The 23,263-nt window shown below is 35.6% G+C and overlaps 5 protein-coding genes across 7 annotated transcripts; 1 reads left to right on the top strand and 4 right to left on the bottom strand.

The window, feature by feature from the left end:
- Window positions 1-149: 149 nt before the first annotated feature.
- Window positions 150-4,919, bottom strand: rpf1 (ribosome production factor 1 homolog). Its single transcript, XM_032572399.1, has 9 exons — window positions 4,607-4,919; window positions 4,397-4,453; window positions 4,188-4,268; window positions 4,005-4,100; window positions 3,543-3,696; window positions 3,142-3,224; window positions 2,486-2,667; window positions 1,546-1,672; window positions 150-1,354 (listed from the first exon to the last, which is right to left on the bottom strand). The coding sequence occupies exons 1-9, from the start codon at window positions 4,829-4,831 to the stop codon at window positions 1,313-1,315; spliced, it is 1,047 nt and encodes a 348-aa protein (XP_032428290.1). The 5' UTR covers window positions 4,832-4,919; the 3' UTR covers window positions 150-1,312.
- Window positions 4,920-5,419: 500 nt separating this feature from the next.
- On the bottom strand, window positions 5,420-8,612 carry LOC116725607 (deoxyribonuclease-2-alpha-like). Its single transcript, XM_032571783.1, has 7 exons — window positions 8,502-8,612; window positions 7,463-7,557; window positions 7,216-7,378; window positions 7,047-7,128; window positions 6,798-6,956; window positions 6,520-6,711; window positions 5,420-6,400 (listed from the first exon to the last, which is right to left on the bottom strand). Exons 1-7 carry the CDS (start codon window positions 8,511-8,513, stop codon window positions 6,030-6,032), a joined length of 1,074 nt encoding a protein of 357 aa, XP_032427674.1. The 5' UTR covers window positions 8,514-8,612; the 3' UTR covers window positions 5,420-6,029.
- Window positions 8,613-8,820: 208 nt separating this feature from the next.
- On the bottom strand, window positions 8,821-14,089 carry dnase2b (deoxyribonuclease II beta). Its single transcript, XM_032571785.1, has 6 exons — window positions 13,816-14,089; window positions 13,513-13,687; window positions 13,020-13,098; window positions 12,254-12,415; window positions 10,492-10,689; window positions 8,821-10,203 (listed from the first exon to the last, which is right to left on the bottom strand). The coding sequence occupies exons 1-6, from the start codon at window positions 13,923-13,925 to the stop codon at window positions 9,869-9,871; spliced, it is 1,059 nt and encodes a 352-aa protein (XP_032427676.1). The 5' UTR covers window positions 13,926-14,089; the 3' UTR covers window positions 8,821-9,868.
- Window positions 14,090-15,535: 1,446 nt separating this feature from the next.
- uox (urate oxidase) lies at window positions 15,536-19,136 on the top strand. Its single transcript, XM_032571786.1, has 8 exons — window positions 15,536-15,693; window positions 16,113-16,325; window positions 16,958-17,074; window positions 17,713-17,791; window positions 18,112-18,298; window positions 18,416-18,539; window positions 18,718-18,801; window positions 18,872-19,136. The coding sequence occupies exons 1-8, from the start codon at window positions 15,673-15,675 to the stop codon at window positions 18,944-18,946; spliced, it is 900 nt and encodes a 299-aa protein (XP_032427677.1). The 5' UTR covers window positions 15,536-15,672; the 3' UTR covers window positions 18,947-19,136.
- A 1,008-nt stretch (window positions 19,137-20,144) lies between these two features.
- On the bottom strand, window positions 20,145-23,263 carry samd13 (sterile alpha motif domain containing 13). 3 transcript variants are annotated; one of them, XM_032571787.1, is made up of 5 exons: window positions 23,064-23,263; window positions 22,572-22,686; window positions 21,400-21,442; window positions 21,159-21,270; window positions 20,145-21,074 (listed from the first exon to the last, which is right to left on the bottom strand). In XM_032571787.1, exons 2-5 carry the CDS (start codon window positions 22,597-22,599, stop codon window positions 20,931-20,933), a joined length of 327 nt encoding a protein of 108 aa, XP_032427678.1. In that variant the 5' UTR covers window positions 22,600-22,686; window positions 23,064-23,263; the 3' UTR covers window positions 20,145-20,930. The 3 variants fall into 3 exon arrangements, with proteins under 3 accessions (XP_032427678.1, XP_032427681.1, XP_032427679.1); XM_032571790.1 differs by lacking the exon at window positions 23,064-23,263 and adding an exon at window positions 21,941-21,989; XM_032571788.1 differs by lacking the exon at window positions 23,064-23,263 and having other exon boundaries at window positions 21,941-22,686.

Below are 23,263 nucleotides of genomic sequence, written 5' to 3'. Positions count from 1 at the left end.
AGTCATGCTGATAAATGTCTAATACTACTGACGCCTCCCCCTTTTTCCCTGCAATATTTCAAAGTAACTTTCAATTTTATCTTTGCTAAGTTTTAATATTTATCACTTTGCTCAATGGTTGTGTGTTTTTTTTTTTTTTGCAACACTTGTAATGTGTTAATGACCAAATCTTTAATGTTGGCACGTCAAGTTTGAACCATGATTTAACTCATATAAACACAGTTATCAAATTTTCTTCAACTTAAGTTTGTTTGATGCACTTAAATCCATGTAGAAAACATTGGATTTTTACCCCACTAGTACTTTTAGAATATAAAATACATTTAATAGTTTAATTACACTAATCTTATCTCCCAAAGATAGATAAATATCTGCTTCTGGTACATTGTAGCACATCTGTAAAAAATGTTTAAAGGATAAAACTAATTGTGGTGGCTAAAAAATGATCCACATAGGTTAGTAGTTAAAGGGGTAAAATATCTTTCATAAATTTAACCTTAGCAAGTACAAACTTGAAATTATTCCATAGCTGAACAATGAAAAGCACAATAACAGAGTGTACAGGAGGAGAAAAGCGTGACAGGTTTGGGAATTGTCGGCAATAATAAAGTTGTCAAGCTAAAAAAAAAGACAAACATTACAGTGTCTAAGCTATGACCTTTATCTACACACTCTTAATTCAAAACAAGAACCAACCTAAATGAGTTTCCTCAGTTTGGTGGAGGATGAAAATGTTGAGCCTTATTTAGTCCATAGAGCAACACCCAGTTTTCCTGTGCTGACTCAGAGCACCGTAACTGATTCTTTTCATTTACAGGCCTTCAGGACAGACTGAAGGTCTGTAAACTGAAAGTTTTGTGTTAAAATGCCTGTTTCTGAGGATAACACAAACGCTCTTTCAATAAAATATAACTTGTACTTTTTACACAGTTAAACTTGAAAATTTGTCACTCTGGACCCAGACAAACATGAAGGTTAAAAAAGAAAGATGCACATTTTGTGTTGACTTTATCACTCAGAGGCAAGTCTGAAAAAATGAACATCTCTTTTACTTTCTCTCACTTTAGCTCAACTCTGCAGTTTGAAACTCATCTTCAGGTAATAACTAAAGTCATAAAAGAATATAACTGTATACATGAACTGTTACCAGACAACATAGCATCACCTCCTCACTAAAAGCTGCATCTGGACCTTTGTACAGCTAACACAGGTTTCTTTCAAAAAGAATCAGACTCTGAAGCAAATTTGTGTAAGTCCATAAATATTTGCAGGACATTCGGTCGGGATCTTTTCTGACTAATAAATGTCCAACTCAAAGCTGGAACTTCCGTCTGCAGGCATCCATCTCGTGGCGCTGAAAAATGAAAATATTTTTGTGTCACAGTAAGAAATAAAACCGCTGATGTGTTCGTTCTCCAGGTAGCATCTCATTAAAATCCTAAAATACTATAATAGATTGTAATAACAGAGAAGCAGATTTAAGCATACAAATCCAGATGATATGAAAAAGTCAATTAAAGCTCCTTTTTTATTAAACAGACTCACCTTCAGCACCCATTCATACTCTCCGTACTTGGAGTCGAACGTGCCCTTCTGCAGAGATCGGAGTTTTAGAGTGAAGCGAGGTCCCAGCTCCTGAATACCAACTTTCTTCTCGTTCTTGAAGATATACCTTACAGAAATACCATAATTAGTTTATTTGACCTCATTTAAAATAAATTAAGCCATTTGACCTTAACTCCATTTCTTTTTTATTTATGGTCAAGACTTTCAAGCCTGAGGACACCAAACTGCGTAGTGCAGTGGTGGCAGCATCATGTGTTGTTGTTTAGTTTAGTTTAGCTGTGTGCATCAATCCCAGAAAAAAAAAGAAAGACCTTGTGAAGATGCAGATCAGAAAATGTCACCATCCACAGTGAAACATGTCGTGTATCAACATGAGCTACAAGTCCACTCTGTACTCCAAAAGGAGATGAAGTAATGACTATCACTAACTTCTGAGAAAAAAGGGGGGCGCCTGCAAGCCTGAGAACAACATCAGCAACTTTGAAATGGATGGGTGGCTGAATTATGGTGTGTGGATATTTTTCAGCAGGAAGGACCGATGCAATTCACAAAATGAATATTAAAAAAAACATAATACAGAAAAGCATAATCTGAAGACAGTCAATCAGTAAGATCAAGACTGGAAGCAAGGAAGGAAACAAAATATTTGTCCAAATCATGTGGTTTAAAATGCTATTCCACAAAATACATCCAAATTTGAAGAAAGCTTAAAATAGTGTATTACCAATAATTCTTGGATTTAGCAAGCATAATTATAATTTAATAACTATAATATGTCATCCTAAGTGACATACAGAAAAATCTCTATGAACTATCTACATCTAAAATTTTGAGTTACTAATATCCACATAAAAAGGAAAAAAAAAAAAACATTCCTGTAAATGGAAGGATGTCTTCCTGATCAAGCTTGAACATTTACCTGTGGAATCTGAAAAAGATGAAATCTCTCTGGTTGTGAAAGGTGGCGACCTGTCGACCCACAAACTGAGGGTTCTGTGGGAACAGAGCGGCGAACAGACGACCAATGCTGTGTCCGAGGCGGGTGGTGAAGTTGTTGAGAATGACCTCTGGATAGTGTTCGGTTGGCTCTTTACCTCGTCTCTGAAAACAGGAAACAGGACAGCGGTGCATCAGTATGAGCTGAGGTTTGTCTTCAACTACTAGAAGAAGTGGTATTTAACTAGAAAGAGCAAGGAAGCACAAGAACACAGGGTTTGTACACATTTTTTATGTAAAAGTTTTTAACCCTATTTATCCAATTATTAAAGTACAATTGGAAAAGTTCACATGGAATTTATCTTACGTCTGATTGACGGATCGACTCACTCACTGACCAACTTACTGCATTAGATGCATTAAAAGGTTGATGGATCAACAGCAGATTTAATCAGTTGAACAGATAAAAACAACTAAAATCAAATATTTTTCCATAATTATACAGGCATGGAAACTACTTGATTGAAATTCTAACTCATTTTTAAACTGTAGGAAACACAAAGCAGGTTGTGGGAGATGAGAATTCAGATTTGTACCCCCAAAAGGCATTAATATTAAGCATACATTTATTTGACTTGCCTTTATCTCTTTTCTTACTCGAACACTGCTGACTTTGAAATGTGCAGTTGGCCCGTCAGGAAGGTGACAGAGAACCAAACCGTCTGAAAATAACTGTTAAGGATCCAGATTAGACAAAATAGAAAGTCAAATGAAAAAAAAACCCCAAAAAACTTTATGCCAGTCTGCTTTGGGTTTCTTGCAATCGAAGAACCCAGATGGTAAGCAAAACAACATTTCTATAAATATTAATTCTAGTATATTCTTTGAGCTTCTTTAGACGTATATTGTGATGAGGATAAATTTACAACATTTTGTGAAACCAGAAGAGTAACAGTCAATGATTCAAGTGGGAACAAAAACTGAATGTATCTAAACGAATTTCCTCATGCGATCAGAAGTGCTTTTTGAAATCAGGATACTGGGCACCAGGCGATCCTGGTTGATGACCATCATGTATGTGAAGTCCCTGGCAACACACTGGGGAATGATCCTCTTTAGGGCGAGGCCTCTTCTGTAGTAAACATGGGCGTTTGGGATGACACTGGCCAGCTGCTCACAAAACCTCACTGTTCTCTGCAAGACACAAATGACGCCGTTAATGAGGGTGGCATATATGATTCTAAACTTTCAATTACATGATCTAAATTTTAAAGTAATTTCTATTTTCAATCAAAAGAGTTACATTTTACATAAATAAAAAACTATTGTTGCATTCTTCAACATTAATTCCACTATGCAATCTTATAGATGACATCACATATGTTGCTTCTAGCTCTGAATTAAAATAGCAAATAATCCCAAAACTACTAATGGCTTGTAATTAAAAAAAAATAACTCAATTCAAAACTATTAAAACTCTTATAACAACAGTAGCCACTCACCCCTCTGGGTCTGTCTGATGTAGTGATGAGCACTTTGGGATTTGTCAACCCGTTAAAATATGCTGAAAATTCATCAGTTCCCTCATCAAAAGCAACCTGGTGACGAGCAAAATGAACAAAACAAAGAATGTTCGTTAAAATAAACACATACATAAAGAAAGACCAAAACAACAAAATCCAAACCTCTTCGTCTTCTGGATCAACTGCTGTCTCATCAAACACTCTCTGGTTTTCTATCGTTTTGGGGACTTCCTTTGGTGGCGCCTATGTTGGAAATAGATTAACATGGAGTGAATGACTGGTATGAAAAAATACCAGTACAAGAATGCACTTACTTGGATTATAATTTAAGATAACAAGTAAAAAAGAAAGAAATAATAATAAACACTCACCTTGTCACCTAATGCTTCCCTTTCTTTTCTCCTTTTTTTCTTCAGTTGAAGTTTTTGCTAAAAGTCAGAAATATACATGTTATTATCAACACTCCATTTTAATAGGTGGAAATGTTAACAGTATGAGATGCACTGGGTGACTTTTCAAATAAAGAAACTTTAACTCTTCTGTAGTATAGAGGACAGTTTGACCCTGAAGGCTCTGTTTACCTTCCTCTTCTCCTGCTTGAACTTCATGAACATGAGGTGCCTCCGCTGTTTGTTCTTGATCTCGGAGACACTGAATGTGGGGGGAAACGCAGTTGTCGGATCGGCCTGGTTCTCCGTGGCGCTGCTCTCTTCCTTTACCTCCATGTTTTTAACCTTCGTCTTTGCTTTCATTGACTTCTTCTTCTTCTTGCTGCCCTTTTCCGTGGGAACTTCTGTAATATCCATCTTTCGTATGCCAGCGGTCTGTTTTGAGTTATTATCTCACGTGTTTACAGGCTGTCTGCTCGACTGAGTTCACTTCCTGGAATGAGAGGTGAATAGATTAAACTTTAGCAATAAAAGAGGGGGGACCTCTAGTGGTGAGGAGGTGTACTACCTTTCTCACTCATCGCTGTTGAGAAGGTCTGAACAACTTAGCCACATTTTAATGACGCGCACTTGATTTGCGCTTTTGTGATAATTCCGAGTTAGTTTGAGGCATATTGATGAAATAAAAAAGTCACACATTTGACTGTTAAATTTGTAATTTTGACTTTTAATGTCACAATTCAGACTTTCAAAATTATATACTGAGTTCCAAAATTATAGTGTCAGTTTTCAAGTCATAATTTTGACATGAAAATCATGATCAATCAATAAAAACCTCTTAATTCATGTATTTAAAGTAAGAATTCTGATCATTCTGACCTGTAATATAAACTCTTTTTATTATAATAGTTAATAACATATTTATCTAAATGCAGCTGTACAACTATTATTTAAATACAATCCCAAAACATCAAAATCACTTTTAAAAAAGTAGGTCCTCCATTATAAAATCAATATCATACTTCCTTTAATATTATTGCTCTTAATTCTGCAGAGTTATTTTGGATCAACATGTTTAATGTTCTGCAATTAATGTTGGGCTTTAAATGATACAACATTACAGAAAAAAGCTATTAAACACAGCATTTGAATGAGATACATGATATGTGATATATATTTTTTTGCAATTAAAGTAGCAGGATGAAGTATCCAATCGTCCTCCCTTTCATCTCCAGTTTGTCTATACATTATAACATACTGTACAAATATCTTATTGCTTGTTATACACTAGAAAAAGACAAAACCGTAATATTCATATAGCTAAATATATTAATAAATATTAAATTCTTAATAAGCATACATAAGTACCTTGTCATTATCCCCAAATTATATTTAGTAAAATCCATGTCTTTCTTCAGGCTCCCATTAATACAATTTCAAATTCTTCACACAAGCAGAAATACAAAAAAGTCGTCCTTGTAAAAATTAGAATCTAAGTGATTTCTAAGTCTCTATTTGACACAAGTCACTTGCTCAGAGTATTTGATAAAAGAAAATCCCCTGGTGTAACAATGCTCATTTGTGAAAAGCGGTTGATTATCATGACTGTCAGCCTTTACAGTTCTCTCTTATGAGCCTTAGAATGAGACGTTTTACACGGTTCATAGTGTAAGATCAGTGACCTGAAAGCTTGTCCCACTTGTGGATCTTCAGTGCAGATTGCTCCTCCTCCTCTGCTCATCTGACTGACCTCCCTGTTCATATCAGAGATGCAGGTCCAGCCACCGTCTGAAGTCACACTCCACTTAGAGTGATCCACAGTGTCACTGACGGCCTTCCTCTTCTGCAGCTCCACTTCCTTCACGTTGTAGACATGATGATTGAGCCTTGAGCTGCAGTTGGAGGATAGAGGCTTACTCAGTTTCCCCCAGCTCTTCACAAAAAGGTTTTCGGACACTTTGTTCACTATGAGACCAGAGTAAAGGTCTAGGATGTAACAGAACATAGATCATTATCAGTTTTAGACAACAAACTTCAGAAGTTTTCTTAATTAAAAACAACAACAACAACAAAAAACCATTTTGTGGATCAGTGCCAAAACTTACCATCTTTAAATCGTGTGTATTTTGCAAAGCTGGTGAAAGTGCTCCCTGCTGCTGATTTCAGCCTCTCCACACTAAACCAGGGCTTTTGTTTTGGGTAGCAGCTTCTCTGTGCAACACAACGCAGCTCCTCATGAAAAGTTTTTGGAATTTCAGAGTCAAATGAATAGGCATGGATGTACATGAGCTGCAGTCCTGAGGATTTAAATGGCATAATTTAAAAGATACATATTTTTTTTTTATCTAGTGTGCAACTCCAGGAAGCTTCTCCAGTAACTTACCTATTTCTTTAAACTGCTGGTAGGGGAAAGTAACACAAAGGAATGTTTGAGCATTTGCGTTTCCACTGGTTGGCCAGAACTCTGTACTGCGATATGTTGGAAATTTGGGGGTGCTGTGTGAAAGCCAAAGTCCAAAGTTGCGATCCAACATCACAACCCCTGAAGGAAATAAAATCAATGTGCAAACGATTTAATTTGACAGCCTACCTGTACTTTGTGTGCAATTTGGTCAAAAAGAATTGGACCCACCTTTACTGTGACCGAATGATGAAGGAGCAGAGTATGGATTTGGAGGCTGATCATTGTAGAGCATGTATCCAAACCCTTCAGTCTGACCATTAAAAAATAATAGAGAAATAAAACAATGTGCTTTCAAAGTTGATTTTATACCTTTTTTTTTTGTTTTATAAAATCTCACCTTTTTGGTGTAGAAGTCAAGAAGAGGTTTCAGTGTTTGTGCTAGAAAGCCAGTTTTACTGTCGATTTTCTCCCTGCTGAGTCTCCACCCACCGGTGCTCTCATCCATGTACAAATACATCTTTCCACCATCTTTCACATTAGGCAGTTTATACACAATATACCTAATGGCAAAGATGTGAATAGTTGATCATTTATTCAGTTTAAGCTCAATAGAGGTAAGAATATTGTCAGAAATCTTCACTGACCAGTCAACAGCCTCTCCTCTGTCATTCCTGCACTTCACATCTGAATAACACGCTTTAAAAAGAAGTCCAATACTGAGGAGGAATCCGATTAGAGCCTGAAACAATTAAAACAAACATAATTACAAAAAGGAAATACTTGGGCTTGATTACATGAACTCAGGATTAGTTGTGGTAATTAAGCTGCTTACTAAGATGTAACATAGAAGTTTTTTTTAGAAGACACCACAACGTTTGAGACAGACACTGGATCAAACTTGTAGTCAAGATTTTATACACAAATTATGTGGAATCTTAGCATCTCAAACCTGTCATTTTAATATTTAATTACTAGTCAAATGCACAGTTTAGACTGATATGATAAAATAGTATCTTAGCACCAGCAAGGTGATTCATAAGAGTGATTTACTGGAAACTTGGCATGAAGAAGATGATAAATTGAAAAGCCGATGCAGGGTGTGTTGCGTAAATACCACAGTGCAACTGCTGAATGATAACTAAGGCTTTAACCACATCGTGTTAGAAGTCAATCTCTTTAGTTATTCCTTTGTTTATATGTTATCTTAAGGAGTTATGGAGCAGCCTTTTGTAAATATGCAAGATTGTTGTTCTCATTACCTAAATTTGGGTTTAAAATATTTTAAGCATGTACTGGTTTCCTATAAAATGCACTTTCTAGACTAACAAAAATGAGTGATGCAACACAACTACTTCCCTTCACAAGAACAAGTCAAACCCACAGTTGAAATCTATTCAGAATACCAATATATATATATATATATATATATATATATATATATATATATATATATATATATATATATATATATATATATATATATATATATCATACTACTTTCACTTTGTGAGCTCTCATTCATTCACCAAACTTGCAAACAGTCCAAAAATATTAAGGGAATGGAGTAAAAACTATCCTTTGTGTCAAAGGTCTTTTCTTTATCTTAAATGATAGTGTTTACTCTACTTCAAACAACTAATTTATGTTATTATTCTCTTTAAAATATTCGAACATATCACTTACGTGCGCTGTCATCTTCACTCGCCTTTAAACTGGATTACAAACCTGTTTGAAAAAGCGGCTGTGTCACATGTCAGCGTAAAAAGGAAACTCACACCCACATCTCGCCTTCATGATTCAGCTGCTTCCTTGTTGTTCAAACCAGAACAGTGAAAGAAACATTGTTACATTTATCCTTTAACAATCTGAATTGCTCCACACCTGCTGACACTTCCGTTCTGTTTCAACATGTAGGAGCAAAGGTTGTTAGTGCAACTCACACTTAGCATCTTCTGAACATTCATACAGATTCACTATGTAGATAGAAAGCTGGAAAACACCATGATGGCACACAAAGATGGATGTTTTTATTTATTGTCTTCTCAACATGATACTCAACTGACAAAAATAACAATTTCATGAGGACATATGAATGGCTGTGTCAAATACAAATTCATATAATAGTAGTTTGTTTCAGTTTTTCTCAAGCAAAGCATAATAAAACACAAATGCCTCTACTGTTTAACTGAATTCATGGTCAGTGCAGACGAGGAAATGCAATTCTCTGCTCGATGTTCAAAACAACATGACGGCTTTACTGCGTCCTACCACTGTGACCACTAGGAGGCACTGTTTAACGCAAATAAAATAGAAACAAATGTTGAATGGGGACACACTGGATTCAGTTACATGACGCAACTAATTCCTTCACGCTGGTTTTTACAGTATTATAAAAAAAATTATTTCTTTCTGTTTTTTGCAGACCCATCGGCTCAGTTCCAGTGTCATGGAGTTTCAATTTGTCCTTAAAAAAATAACGTTGATACAGAAAAGTTGTTTCCAGAGGGTGGTATCCTTTATAAAATAATTAAAACTTGCATAACCAACCAGCCTCTCTGTAACACAAGTAACTGGCCCCTAAACCTAATGACTGGTTGTGTTACCCTTGGCAGCAACATCTGCAATCGAGAACAGAGTTTGACAATGCCACAAAAATAAAAATAAAAACCTTTTTTGAACCAATCAGATGAGGGCTTACTGCTGTGCTGTGTAGTAAAACAAGTTTAAAAGTTTTTTTTTAAAACTAGAAGTGCAACTAAATGTAGAAATTTTAGCAAAGAGTGATTTCTTCAAATCATAGGGTTACCAAATCTCTACCACTATTATTTAAGGCTGTGGTACACAACTAAAGTGTTCCAATAACTGTGAAAGTCTCTGCGAGTTTGTCATTCAATTCAAGATCAAAATAATCTATCAGGTAAAAGTTCAAATAAATTTAGTTGATGCTTATAAGACAGATTTTTAAAGTCTAAAATGTAAACTTCATGTTTAACTGAGTACATTGTAAATGAATCATGACTGAATAATCCTCAGTTATAATTCAGTCTTGTTTAGCAGCTAATGTACCAGTCCACTGCCTTTCTGAAGGCCTTGTAAATCACAGGGTTGTAGGAGCAGATCAGCCCTCCGCCACGTAACATCTGAGTCTTGACCCGGTTCAGATCCCCCAGGCAGACCACCTGGTCCTCATAAGCCTGTGACACACACCACTTTGAGTGGTCGTAATGAGATTCGAACTGGACCGATGGCGGAAGCACAGTCCTCTTGATGTTCATGGTGTGCCTCGGCAGTGAGCAGTTGGAGGGCAGCTCTCGACCTTGGGTCTGCCAAGTCTGCACCAGAAGATCAGAGCCCAGGACCTGAGCCACCCAACCTGTGTAGATATCTGAAGGAAGGCCAGATAGAGAACTCAGGTCCAACAAGAATAAAAACATATCTTACAGAAGTATACACAGCTCAAAGAACATGTATTATCTATTCATGGTATTTAAATGCATGCTATCGTGGTGTGCACAATGGCAGATATTTGAAGGATGGAATCACATTTAACACATACACCATCATCCTGGGATCTCGAGAAAACCATTGAGAACAAGAGACCAACTACTCTGGGCCTTCAAAGTAAGCAACTACATCTCTAAAGATCAAAATGTAAAAACTTAGAACTCCTTACCATCTACAAAGTGCTCAGATTTTGCAAAGCTGACAAATTTGTCCCCACTGACAGAAAACAGTGCCTTTACTCCCTTGTTGGCGGTCAGTGGCGGTCTGGAGCCCTCACACAGCTGGAGGAGCTGCGGCAGGTCGGCCGAGAACGCAGTGGGAACAGAACAGTTGTAGAAACGTGGGTAAACATAGACGAGCTGCTGTGCTGCAGTAGAAAATAAAGGAAAAATAGACAGATGTAACTACGCATGAACAATCTTTTTCACAATGTAAATAGGATTTGAAATGTATGAAGGCCTAATTTTATACATTAACTCAAAAATGTACCCACACTGATTAAAATTCTAGGTTTTTGAGACTTGAAAATCTGAGAATTTTCAAAATTTAAATTAAAAAAAAAAATTCTTTAATGAGAAATATATCCTGTAAAATTCAGCTTGAAAACAAACAAAAACAAAATGGTTAGGATGAACGTGTAAAAAATAGAAAAGGTGCAATAACTTGATTCCCAAAGTGTGCACGTTTCACTACTTGAATCAATGACATTTACAAACCCTAATTTCAGTGTATTTAAATTAATAATTGAACTAGAAGTGATAGTAGCAGTTCAAAGTCTTCCTGACAAGTATGTTTTCTGCATGCATGTAAATTCTTAAATATGCAGTCATACAGTTAAATTAGGATAAATTAGGATTAGGATATTGCTTCTGTAACTTTGTTCACTTAGATATAAATTTATTACACAATCAATTTTGACACAATTCAAGTCTTTGTTTCTCTTAATAATGAGGACATTTTGTACACAGAGTAAACAGAAGATTTAGAATAAAATTATTAAATTAAAACAATAAAAACAACACTTTTAATACAGGAAAAATGGGCTGAATAAAAAGTATGTTTTATACCTCAAGGTTATTGTTTTTAAAATATACTTTTAAAAAGCAAGCATCAATAAAACATGTCATTCACTGAATATGCCTCTCCTAATAGTTATAAAACACAACATATAATCTTGTAATTTATTACACTTAAATTTTGTTCATACTTAAATTATGTTTTACGGATGGGTAAAAAAAAAATAAAAATCCAAATAAGTGGACATAAGTTTTGCCTGGACTGATTGTTTTCCCAGCAGAAAAAGAGAGTTGACCAGATTTTAATAAGGTATTTGAGAGGCTGGTACTGTTTTATTTGGCTTCAGGATTTACTTCTACAAACATATCTACAATTTTAAGAAAAAAAGAACTTGAAGTGGAGTCAGAAAAATAACTGCTAAAGGAAATGAAGCAAAAGTGAAAACAAATATGTATCTCTATTTGTACATAAATTTTTAAAATAATTTTTTAATAATGATTCCACATAATTAGGTTACTCTCCTTAACGTTTCTTTTGTACATGTCAGGTTTATAGATTTGCTGCACACACCTTTTGGTACAAAGCCTAAAGCAGATGTTGCATTTAAGGGCTGGGGAAAAGGTGGTTTATCTGAGATTTACGTGGCATTTGTACGTTTGATTAGTCAGTCAGAAAGTCATTTTTCTTTGTTCCAGCTTTAACTCAGTGCAGCCTTGAGTTCTGAACATATCAAAAAGGGTTGAGAAAAATAATAAAGGAATATCTTGGCTTGTTTTACTTCTACATTCATTTTTATGAAAAACAGGGTCAACATGCTTAATAATTTATACAGCAGACTTTGTGGCACACACACCCCCGCCCCCACACACACTATAAGCAGTCAGGACTGGTTGCTTCATGACACACTCACTCACCTATACTGAGAAACTGCGAATACTGGTAGGTCACACACAGGGCAGTCTGGCCATTGTGTTTGCCAGAGGAGGGGTACTGGTAGCCTCGCTCAGGGAACGAGGGGAAATGGGGAACGGTGTGGGACAGCCAGAAACCTTGAGAATGGTCAAAGAGCAGAACCCCTGCAGGATGCATGAAAGCACACACTTGAGCAAGGAAGAAAGCACATCTATGCTCACACACATGCAAACAGGCACGAAGACTGCAAAAACCTTTCCACCAAAGTTGTGTCAGAGTGTTACAGAGGTCAGAGTAAACAGTATCAGGCTGTTGCTCTTTGGACATTTCCTCTCACATTGATCTGTCTTCAGTGCTAAATCACAACATTTTACTGCTGAACTGCTAGTTTGTTAACTAGAAAACTAGTTAACAAACTATATTATATTTCTGTTTAACCTAAAATTCTGTGCATTGTTCCTACTAACTACTGCTGTTATGGTAGCAATGCCTTAAATGTTTTTTTGTTTTTTTTTACTGTGTTACCATTTACAAATCCCTCACAAAAACAGACACTCAAAACAAACATAAAGCGAAGCTAATTAATTAAATAAACACTACAGATTCTTTAATGTTGCACATTTTACATTGCAGTCAAAAAAGTTCAGTTCTTTCACAGAAAAAAACAATGTTTCAGGACATGAAGAATATATTCAAAGATAAAAACCACTGTGAAATACTTTTATGGTCAAAACAAGTATAACTGTAATTATTTCGGATTAACTGTACCTTTAGTGTGTCCATAGGTGCGTATGTATTTCTGGTGTGGTGCACCGTCATTGTAGAGTGCATACACAGAGCTGTTTGACTGAAAGAGAAACTAGTTTAATACTTACAGTGTTGTACGTACTGTGAATACATACTTGCCAGCTTGTAAATTTTCTTTTGTTTTCACTTTATGTGTTTACTTTACAAAATATGAAAATGGCACAGAAACAGAAGGAAACAGGCAGCAAATACCCCTTTACAGAATTTGAGGAGATAATGCACTTTTCCAAACATTTGTCTCTGACATTGTTTAGGATGTTTTTAAAATCAATAATAAAAATTTATTCATGCATATTATTTTTTTTGTTGATGGATTAAATAGGTATGCTTGTGTTCTTTTTGGAAAAAATGATCAATATTTATCCCTTTTTTATGATTATACAGCTGATGTGTCAAACTTATTTCACAAGCATACAATTAGGACTTTGACAATCTGACATCCAGCAGATCTCACCATGTAGACCTTTCCCTTGTACAGTTGATTCAGAGTGTTGGCCATGGCTCCTTGGGTTGTGTTAACCATAAATTTACTCCTCTGCCAGCTACCAGCTGCTGAGTCCAGGTACATGTACTCCACGCCACTGCCAACCTCCCCAATCCTGAACTTGGGCAGTTTGTAGATGATAAACCTGGGAAAAAAACAGATCGAAACATAGATTAGGAAAATATTGGGGATCATCTTATTCACCTTTTTGTTCCTCAGTATCAACGACCACCACACAACAAAAGGATTATGAAAAATGTGACCTCAACTCACCAGTCAACAGCTTCACCAGCTTCATTTCTGCAGGAAATGTCACTTCTGCCAACTGTGAAACACAACAATACGACAGTAATGTGGAAGCAGGGGACGAGTTGAGAGGCCATCCTTGGCAGACTAGTTGAAAATAACACGGCTAAACGTGGATTTAAAAAAAATGTCTGAAGCCTGTTTGGAGGCTGTGAGCTGTATGACAGAGTTTTTGAAAGTAAAGAAAGCACAGCTGCAACGATATGCAAAAAAGGAAGTCATAAGGTGCGGTCACATGATAGGGGAAAATGAAAGTTCTGTGTAAGGAAATGCATTGTTTTTAAAATGTTTTTTGAAATGGGTTTAGTATTTTTTAGGGACATCTACCAAGCAAAGTTTTTCTTTCTTCTTCTTTTCTTTTTTTTTTATTAAACTTCACTAGAATTCTTTACATTTAAAGTGTTGGACCAGTTCACACCTGATCATCTTTTATTTTTAGCAACCAGGCTGCTGATTAGTGAAGTACAGAACATTGGGTTAAAAAAAGACCCCACCACAAATGAAAGTTGTTAACCTTCATTTCACTTATTGAGGCTGAGAAACAACAGTAGATCTTATATGGAACTGAAAGTTTCTTTTTCAAAGACAATTATCGAAAGTTTCAGTGTTTGATTTATAATTAGACAACTTACAGCCAAAGTGAACAAATCAGTTCTGTAAGTAAATGTTGTGGGGCAGAACTGAGTTCATTTTAATTAGTACCATATACTCTAACGCGGTACTAGTACATAGGATACAACTTGTGTGCTGTCCAGAGATTTTGAAGCTGTTGCTAATTTTCAAATATAACCAACATAATAATATTTAAGTTACCAACTCTCTAAAACTACATTAGTCTATGAAAAGGCAAATATACATTGTCAATACAATACATTTAAAGCAGTAAACACAATTATACAGCCATCCAAGAAAAGAAACAGTAAAACATCATTTTCCATATCAAATGTGACCTGCCTCAGGAATCAAAGAGCTAACAGGTGCAACATTGTTAGAATAGTAAAGTTTCCACATTTATTGTATAATTTACACTTCACTTACACTAAAGTACTATAAAAATTGAACTTTTTAAAAATCATTATTGTTTCAGAAAAAAACTATATATTTTTGGCTCCACATCTAAAAAGATTCATCTTTTAGCATATTTTAAGCAGTAATATTTAAATATATATATAAGTAAAAATGCCATTACAAAGATCATTACCAACATGTGATGAGAGTAAAAGGTAATCGCATATTGAAAAAAATAAAAAAGGTCTTCATTTAGGAGTTAATGCACAATAATTAAGATCAATTTAATAATAATAATAAAAAAGTCAGTGTAGCTTCTTGGTCAGCAAAGCCTCTTCTCCAGCCTGTGTACTGTCTCCATGGTAACAGACAACCGCTATGGACAAACAATAGAGGTAATCTCCATTACATTGAAGTTGCTGCTTCAGGTTTTACCTCTTATAATCAACACAACATCAGAATATGGGGTTTGCAGCAAAACCACTACTTTGCAGTCTGGATGGAAGGATGTCAGCTAGCAGGCAGCTAGCCCACCCAGATAAGCCACTGCACATAACAGAGAGGAAAGTTCAGTTAGGAAATAAGGAGATCAATACAAAATAAGGGAGCCTCTATGTGCAAGGGTGACGGGGTGTGTGTGCAATTGCGCACATGTAAAATATGACAAAATCCATCTAGAACTCCCAATAGTGTGAGTACAAAGAAGGTAACACCCCTTCAACAAAACGTACCTATATTGGAAAGAGGGTTTTTTTTTTGCAGGGTTTGGAGTCAGACAAGGTCAGAAACGCAGCAGGTGGAAGAGAACAAAGCAACATGGCATACGCTGGAAATCAGGTAATCATTTCAGAGGAGGAAAATAGGAATATTTTTGTAAATGACATAACGTAATTATTCTCTTAGTGTAAAAATAAACAATTTTAACAGTGAAGGTAAAATCATGACCACAAGGTTAAACCATAACCTGCAACTTTTAGACCTATGAAGCAATGTTAAACTTTTATAGTCGAGAAATGTATTACGGTACAGTTACAACCTTACAAAAACATAAGAAACGCAAATAAATTTGTCAATGCGCAAAAGTAAGGTGCAAACTTTTGGCAATATCTCCACAAACAAGTCTACAATTTAGGCACAAATTAAAGCTTTAAGATGAAGATAATCAGGTTGGACATTAAATAGCATGAGAATGAGACATTTAGCATTGTATATTTCCAGATTTGGATGAAAATATCAAGTCTGTTCCATTAATGCAGAATGTGGAGTTTGTGCGGACAGGCTACGGCAAGAATGCAGTGAGGGTGATGGTCATCAAGAGACAGGGGAGCCACCACTACCTTATTGAGCTGAAGGCTAACGTGGAGATAACACTCAAGTCACGCAAGGACTATCTGACCGGAGACAACTCTGACATCATTCCCACCGACACCATCAAGAACACTGTCCACGCCCTGGCCAAAATCAAAGGGGTGAGTTACAGCTTCACTGTACTTCTCAATACATTTCAAGATATAAACTCGCAGATTTTCAAAATAGCTTCTAAATTACATTTCTGCTGTGTTAAAAATGATATTTTCTTGATTTTGGTTTGATTTCTGAGAGGCTGCTGTTTATAGTCAACCTTCATGTACTGCTTATCTAATTTTCTTGGCATTAGCAGAATATGTGTTATTTTTAAGACAGAGACACGAATGTTAAAGAATTCATGTTTAAAATGTTGAAGGGAGAGTCACCGAATACCTTAGGTCATGGTGAAGGGTATTCTGCAAGTGAGTTGCATGTTGGGTTTACTCCATCCAAAGGGGAGATTATTCTTTGTAATGTTTTTTTGGTGGTTTCGTGCAGCTAAGCAGAAATCTGAAGAAGAGAGATTTCTTTTTTTAAAGGCTGACTGCGTCACAGTGAATAAATTAAAATTTCAGTGAAGATAAAAATGATAATCACTGTCATAGTCAATGAAACTATAAATCCACAATTTTTCTGTCCTCTACTAAGCTATATTGTGATAATAGCAGCTTTTCAGCTTCACTTTGTATGCATTTTATGTCTCCTGTTGGAGATAAAACTAACTATTCAGACTCTTTTTTTTCTATTTGTTAAGATAAATACTATTGAGCAATTTTCCCTGGATCTCTGCCATCATTTCCTGACCTCTTTCAACCATGTGCTGAGGGCCAAGGTTTACATGGAGGAGGCGCCCTGGAGAAGACTGGAGAAGGTAAAACCCATAATCCAGTCCCTCGACCTGGACAAAATATAAGTTTTAGCTTGTTTTCTGGCTGCTATTTTACTAGCATCACAATTAAAAAAAGTACAATAACTCTCAAAAGTCTAATTACCCCTGTTAAAATCCAGGTTTTTCATTATGTAAAATGTTTTGCATCTATACTGTGACAAATATTTTATGCAATTGTGTAAAAAAGATAAATTAAAAATGTGTACACACCTTTTCACTAATACTTTGTTGGGGCACCTTCTGATTAATTTTCAGCATCCAGTCAGCCTGAGTTCTCCCCCATCAATTGAATCTGATTAACTTGCAATGATATTCAGCTGGATTTATATCCCTCAGCTAAATCAAACATCTGTAGAGTTGTGTGACACTGGTCTCCCATCAACAAACCTTGAAAGCTGCTTCAAAACAGTATTAGTTCAAGTGTGTGCAAGTTTAAGTACCGTTTTCATTTTGCTCTTTTGAAAAGATCTATTTGTGTTTTGGTTGAGTAATCCAGAAAAAATGTCACACAAGATTTGAAAAAAAATCTTGTTTCCACTGTACCAACCTCTGAAGTATTCAAATAATTAAGATTAAAGCGCCAATTTTTAGACACAATCACTCTCTTTTTCTTTTTCCAGAACGGTGTTGGACATGTTCATGCTTTCATCTACAGCCCAGAGGCTTGTCGCTTCTGTGATGTTGAACAGAACCTCAACGGTAATCATTGAAAATATGTTTGCATGTGTGTTTTTATTAAAAGGTGCTTAGTGTTTTGGTGGCTAAGGTGGGAGACATCTCTTTTTATATCTTGAGTCAACTTTGTTAGCATGGATAATGACACAAAATAGATACAATGATCTTATTAGGTCTAGTATATTATTATTTTACCTCTTGTAAAATGTATTTTACCTCTTGTAAAACTATTGATGTGTATCTACAGCTATTATCCATTCTTACAAATGCTTGGGACAAACTCCATCTCCATCTAAACATCTAAAATGTTTTGTGCTTTTTCACCAACTCTGTTCTGCACACAGGTATTCCAGTGGTTCACAGTGGAGTGAAGGACATGAAGGTGCTAAAAACCACTCAGTCTGGCTTTGAGGGCTTTTTCCGAGATCGTTTCACAACACTGCAAGACACCAAGGACAGGGTTTTCTGCACCACCGTTTACTCTAGGTGGCGCTACAACAAGGTCCAGAACGTTGACTTTGATGCTGCATGGTAATTATCTTAGTTTTTGTGTGGGATCAATCTGGAAGTGCAGGGAAAAACACATAACAAAGATGATTTTTCAACTCAAAAAGATAAATCCTAAAAGGAAACTTCTGTCATTTGTAGGAAGTGTGTGAAAGACACAATTATTGAGAAATTTGCTGGCCCCTACGCTCGAGGAGAGTTTTCACCATCTGTGCAAAAGACCCTTTATGAAACACAAGTTCTGGCCCTGGACAGGATTCCTGAGGTGAGCCCTTCACTTCAGACACTAATGGCTGTGCAATCTGTTGTAACTGTCTTGCATAATTTAAGATACACATGATTAGTGCATGAAGTGGGTTTTGTTTTCAAAATATTCTTATGTGTGGGACCTTACCAGAAACAATATGTAGCATAAAATTGAACACAAGAAATGCTCTTCTTAGGTGGAGGAAATCGAGATTGTCATGCCCAACCAGCATTACTTCACCATAGACATGACAAAAATGGGTCTAAACAACAAAGATGAGGTAAATACTATCATTGCTTACAATATCAAACCTTATTTGATTGGTAACATATCTTTTTGTTTTCGATCAGGTGTTTCTTCCTCTGGATAATCCCTCTGGAAACATCACAGGAACAGTGTGTCGTAAGCAGAGAGCCAGACTTTAAAAGGGAAAGCCCAACCTGAAGACACTGCTGCTGGTTTCAGTATTAACCTGTTGATCCAACTAATAGAAAATCTGATGATATATCCAACAATGTCCCTTAAGATGTAAATAAATTTGCTTCTGACTCTGAATGTGTAACACCGACCAGCCAAAAACATATGAAAAATAAAAAATAATTACAGCCACTTTCACTGGGAATTTCTTTTGATTTGCAACAATGTTTTGCATCAAGGTCTCTTTGGCTGTTCTCTGAAGAATACGTGACATGAATTACATGCATAGAGAAACGTAACTATGACTATATTTAGTACAATTGGTGAAAAAACCTAATTGTTTTGCTTTTACCAGGGAGTCTACAGACATGTTTTTACAATTTTCTTTTGTGTTTAAGTGCACATTTCTCAGAATAATAATGTTAAGAAGCTTATTTTTAAACACATTTTCTGGTTAAAAACAAAAATAATGTTTGATGACATCCCTAGGGTTCCTTCACAACATCTCAGTTATTAGCTCAGTTTTAGCAGTCTCATCAGTCTGCTAAATGTCAGTAAAACACAGCAATAAAAAAAAACCCCAAAACAAAACAATAACATTAGCTGTAATTTTTAGTATTTTATGTTTCAGGACATGCAAACAAGGTTTTGGTCTTCAAATGTTTCTAAAATTATTTAAATTTAACCTTAAGTGTACAAAAAGACAAAACAGATTCCACATTATCTTATGTCTTAAACAAAAATGAAGTCAAAATGAAAAAATGGTTTACCAAAATTTAGAAAGATATATTCCAACAGTTTCTAGAGTCAAAGTAATTTTCTTTAACTATTAATTTCTTGTACCTGTGTAGACATTTTGCCACATTATTCTTCATATTGCATGGTTTCTTGAGGTTTGCTAGCATTTTTTATTTACTCCCCTAAGCCATCTCATCTGCTCCCCCTGCGGAGGGTTAGAGTGAAACTTTACCAACAGATATTTATATGCATTATTACTTTATTTATTTATCACTGAGGGTACCACTGCAATTTTGTTATGTTCTAGAAACAAAGACCAAACATTATGTTTCATATCTCTATTGTCCCCCTACATCATCTGAAATGGTCTGAAATTTGAGTGGGTCTGTAAAAGAGGTAAATAATGTGTTGCCAGCTAACTATGTGATGTGCAAAATTAAACTAAAAGAGTCAAGAAAGTCAAACTGATGTTCTTTGGTGAAAAAAAGCACCATTTATCAATTTCAGACTCAAGATATTCAAACTCCAGTGTTGCACTTAAACATGGGTCATGAACACTTCAATACAGCTGTCCAGGTGACAAAGCTGAAAGCACCACAGGTAGGTACGTAATAAGAATATATACACAAAGATTTTCATACCAAGAGCCTCAAGTCTAAATAAGTTGGTTTAAAGAAACAAAGAGGCTTTAGATAAAAGTCCTGGAAAACAAAGTTATTAATTGTTACATGCTCTGAACAAATCATGGACTCTGATGTGCAGTTTAAAACATAAAAACTAAATTCAGGGAAACACAATGGGATCATAATAATTTTCTGCACGTATCAAAGTGTTCAAATATAACAGAACATACATCCTTGTCAACTATATATCTTCTTATTTACAAATATTTAAAAAACCCATTGCGGTTTCATTTACTTTGCACACACATTCACCACACAAACACACAAATCTAACCTTCAGAATACTCACTCTTAATCTCTTTTCTTAAATAAAACACAAAAATACATATCTAAAGCAGCAGAAATAAGAATGGCTGAACGGGTAAACAGCTGAGTGGACGCAGTGTGCAGACCAGGGTTTTGGGATCCACGCTTATTTTAAAACAAAAACAAAACAAAAAAAAAACATACAGCATTCAAAACTTGTCAAGGTGCCTCTGTTGGCAGAAGAGTCTTTGTGAAGCCGCAGCTAACCTGTAGTCTCCTGACATGATGATTGTCGCTGAGGTGGGTGGCAGGGCAGTTGGCCGTGCTACGACGCGTTGCTCTTCAGGTGCTGCGTTTGCAGCGGCTTCACATGGTACTCGTAGATTTTCAACGCTGGGCCGAGTTTTATCGACAGTCCTGTTAGAACGTCGTTACGCGTCATCAGGAGCAAAGACTTGCCGTCAATTTCCTGTCAGACCAAAAGAGAAATTCTATATTTGGATGCTTTGACATCTGCAAGTTGACATGGAGTACGATAGACGGAAAATCTAACCTGATCTTGGAAAGCTGTAGCTTGCTCTTCAAACCCTGTTGCCTTGAAATAATTGACAACGTCAGCAACTCCCCAGTTGGAAGGGTCTGGCAGCTGACCGTTCTCCACCGGGCTGTGGGATAAAAGTTACTCGACTCAGACTGAACTGTGACAACTGTGACAAAAAATTCAATTTTGTATTGGAATCTCCAATACAAAATGAATCAAGTAAATTGATTTATCGGCTAATTTTGAATAATACCTTTTGGTGTCAACTGAACCATTTGCCTTGTCCTCCATACTGGCTGTTGAAAAAATTATAAAAGCAAGCATATGCAATTATTCTAACAATCTCGTTGTCGATTCAGTTCAAATAAAATTATAATTTGAGGTCAGAAAATTAACTATCCACACTTAAAATAAAATAATAATAAAAAAAAACAACCAAGAATGTTTTCTGAAATGAGCTGTTTTTTCATCTTAGGCATCTGATGAAAAAAAAACACACATTTTTACAAATGAGACAAAAAAAAGTTAAAGTCCTAAAGATTAAAAAAATAATTCAGTAGTCAGTATGTTTCTAACTACATATTTTTTTCTCTCCTTCAAAAACTTTGCATTGGAACCATGTTTGATCAATAGAAATATTCAAAATTCTTATAATATATAGCAATTATAACATATTGCAACACCTAGTAGGATAAAGCAGGATTAAGTTAATAATTTTAAGATACTAATAAAATGCCATCATGTATTTGCCAAATGAGTTCTATTTTAAACTAAATAAACTCAAATTTCCTTACAATTACTGCCCCTTGTGGTATCCTTCACTTGGCTGAAAAGAGCAGCTGCCTATTGGCATGTCAGATATGGAAAAAAAAAAGAAAGAAAAAATCCAATATGGAAAACTGAGGAGCAACTACATCTAACTATAGACTTCAGTTTGAACCTTACATATAATTCTGTTTAAAAATATTATACTTCTCAAACAAAAACAAAAAATAAACAGGTCAAAGAAAAGCTTGACAAGCGATTCTCTACAACACAATAAATATAAAACGCACATACCTATAATACCTAAAAACAGTTTGCTTATGTCTTATGTGATATACGTGTAGAAAAATGGTTTGAAAGAAAGATTTTATTTTTGATTAAACAACATTTTGCAACCAAAAATGAAATGTTGCTCCATTGGTGGAAAGAAAATATAAAAATCTAAAGTTTAACTGATTTCACAGTTAAACTTAAGCTCCTATCTAAGTAGATAGGAGTTTTAATGTATTTCGCATCTCCTTTATTACATCCTAATAGACTTTGAGCACGACATTGAGACCAATTACCTAATTTCCACATTATGATTCCCTATAACACCTTATAGTTTAGCAAATAAATTAAAAGTTTAAGTACACACAAACTGAATGAAACGAGTCTTACATTCTGTTACGTTGCAGTAATTTTTCATTAGATGTCTCCTGCGAGAGAAACTCAGTGTGTTGGCAGTTCAAACACCATCATCGTTTGTCTTTCCCACATTCACTGGATGTCTCTGCTGAAAAAGCACAACACCACAGCAGAATGGGTAAAGCCGTGAGTAAAGCAGCTTAATTAACTAAAACTAGCACCGTTTATCATAAACACAAGTCGGAGTAAAAACTGTGATGTGTAAAAATTGACGACGTAAAACTCACGTTGTTAGCGGAATTAAAACCAGAAAAAAATATCGACACACAAAAAAAGAACAACTGACCCCACCACAACTATAATTCGGTGGGAAAAAATATTACAAATTCAAGAAAATAAAATATGTGGTTATTCTAAACGACGAGTAGATATTTAATCGCACCCTCTCCGTGTTTTGTAATAACGCTAACGTTAAGCTAAGAGGGATAGTTAGCCTCGTTTGCTAATACCAAATTTAACAGTTACCTTATTTTAGGAGATTCGGGCTTGACAACAGCTGCTCGTCCAAGTCAAAAATTGTTATTCAACAGACAAAAAGTTTTATAAGCTGTAGTATTTTTACCGGTTAATAAACTGGGGTGTTTATTTGATAAAATCAAATTATATTCAAGTAAGCCAACAAGCTTCTTCGCTTTCGTTTCCTTCGCCCACAACGTCACGGAATC

The sequence above is a fragment of the Xiphophorus hellerii genome, chromosome 9 (assembly GCF_003331165.1).
Source record: "Xiphophorus hellerii strain 12219 chromosome 9, Xiphophorus_hellerii-4.1, whole genome shotgun sequence".
NCBI lineage: Eukaryota > Metazoa > Chordata > Actinopteri > Cyprinodontiformes > Poeciliidae > Xiphophorus > Xiphophorus hellerii.
Note: the sequence above shows the minus strand (reverse complement) of the source record. Positions and strands in the feature narration are given on the sequence as shown.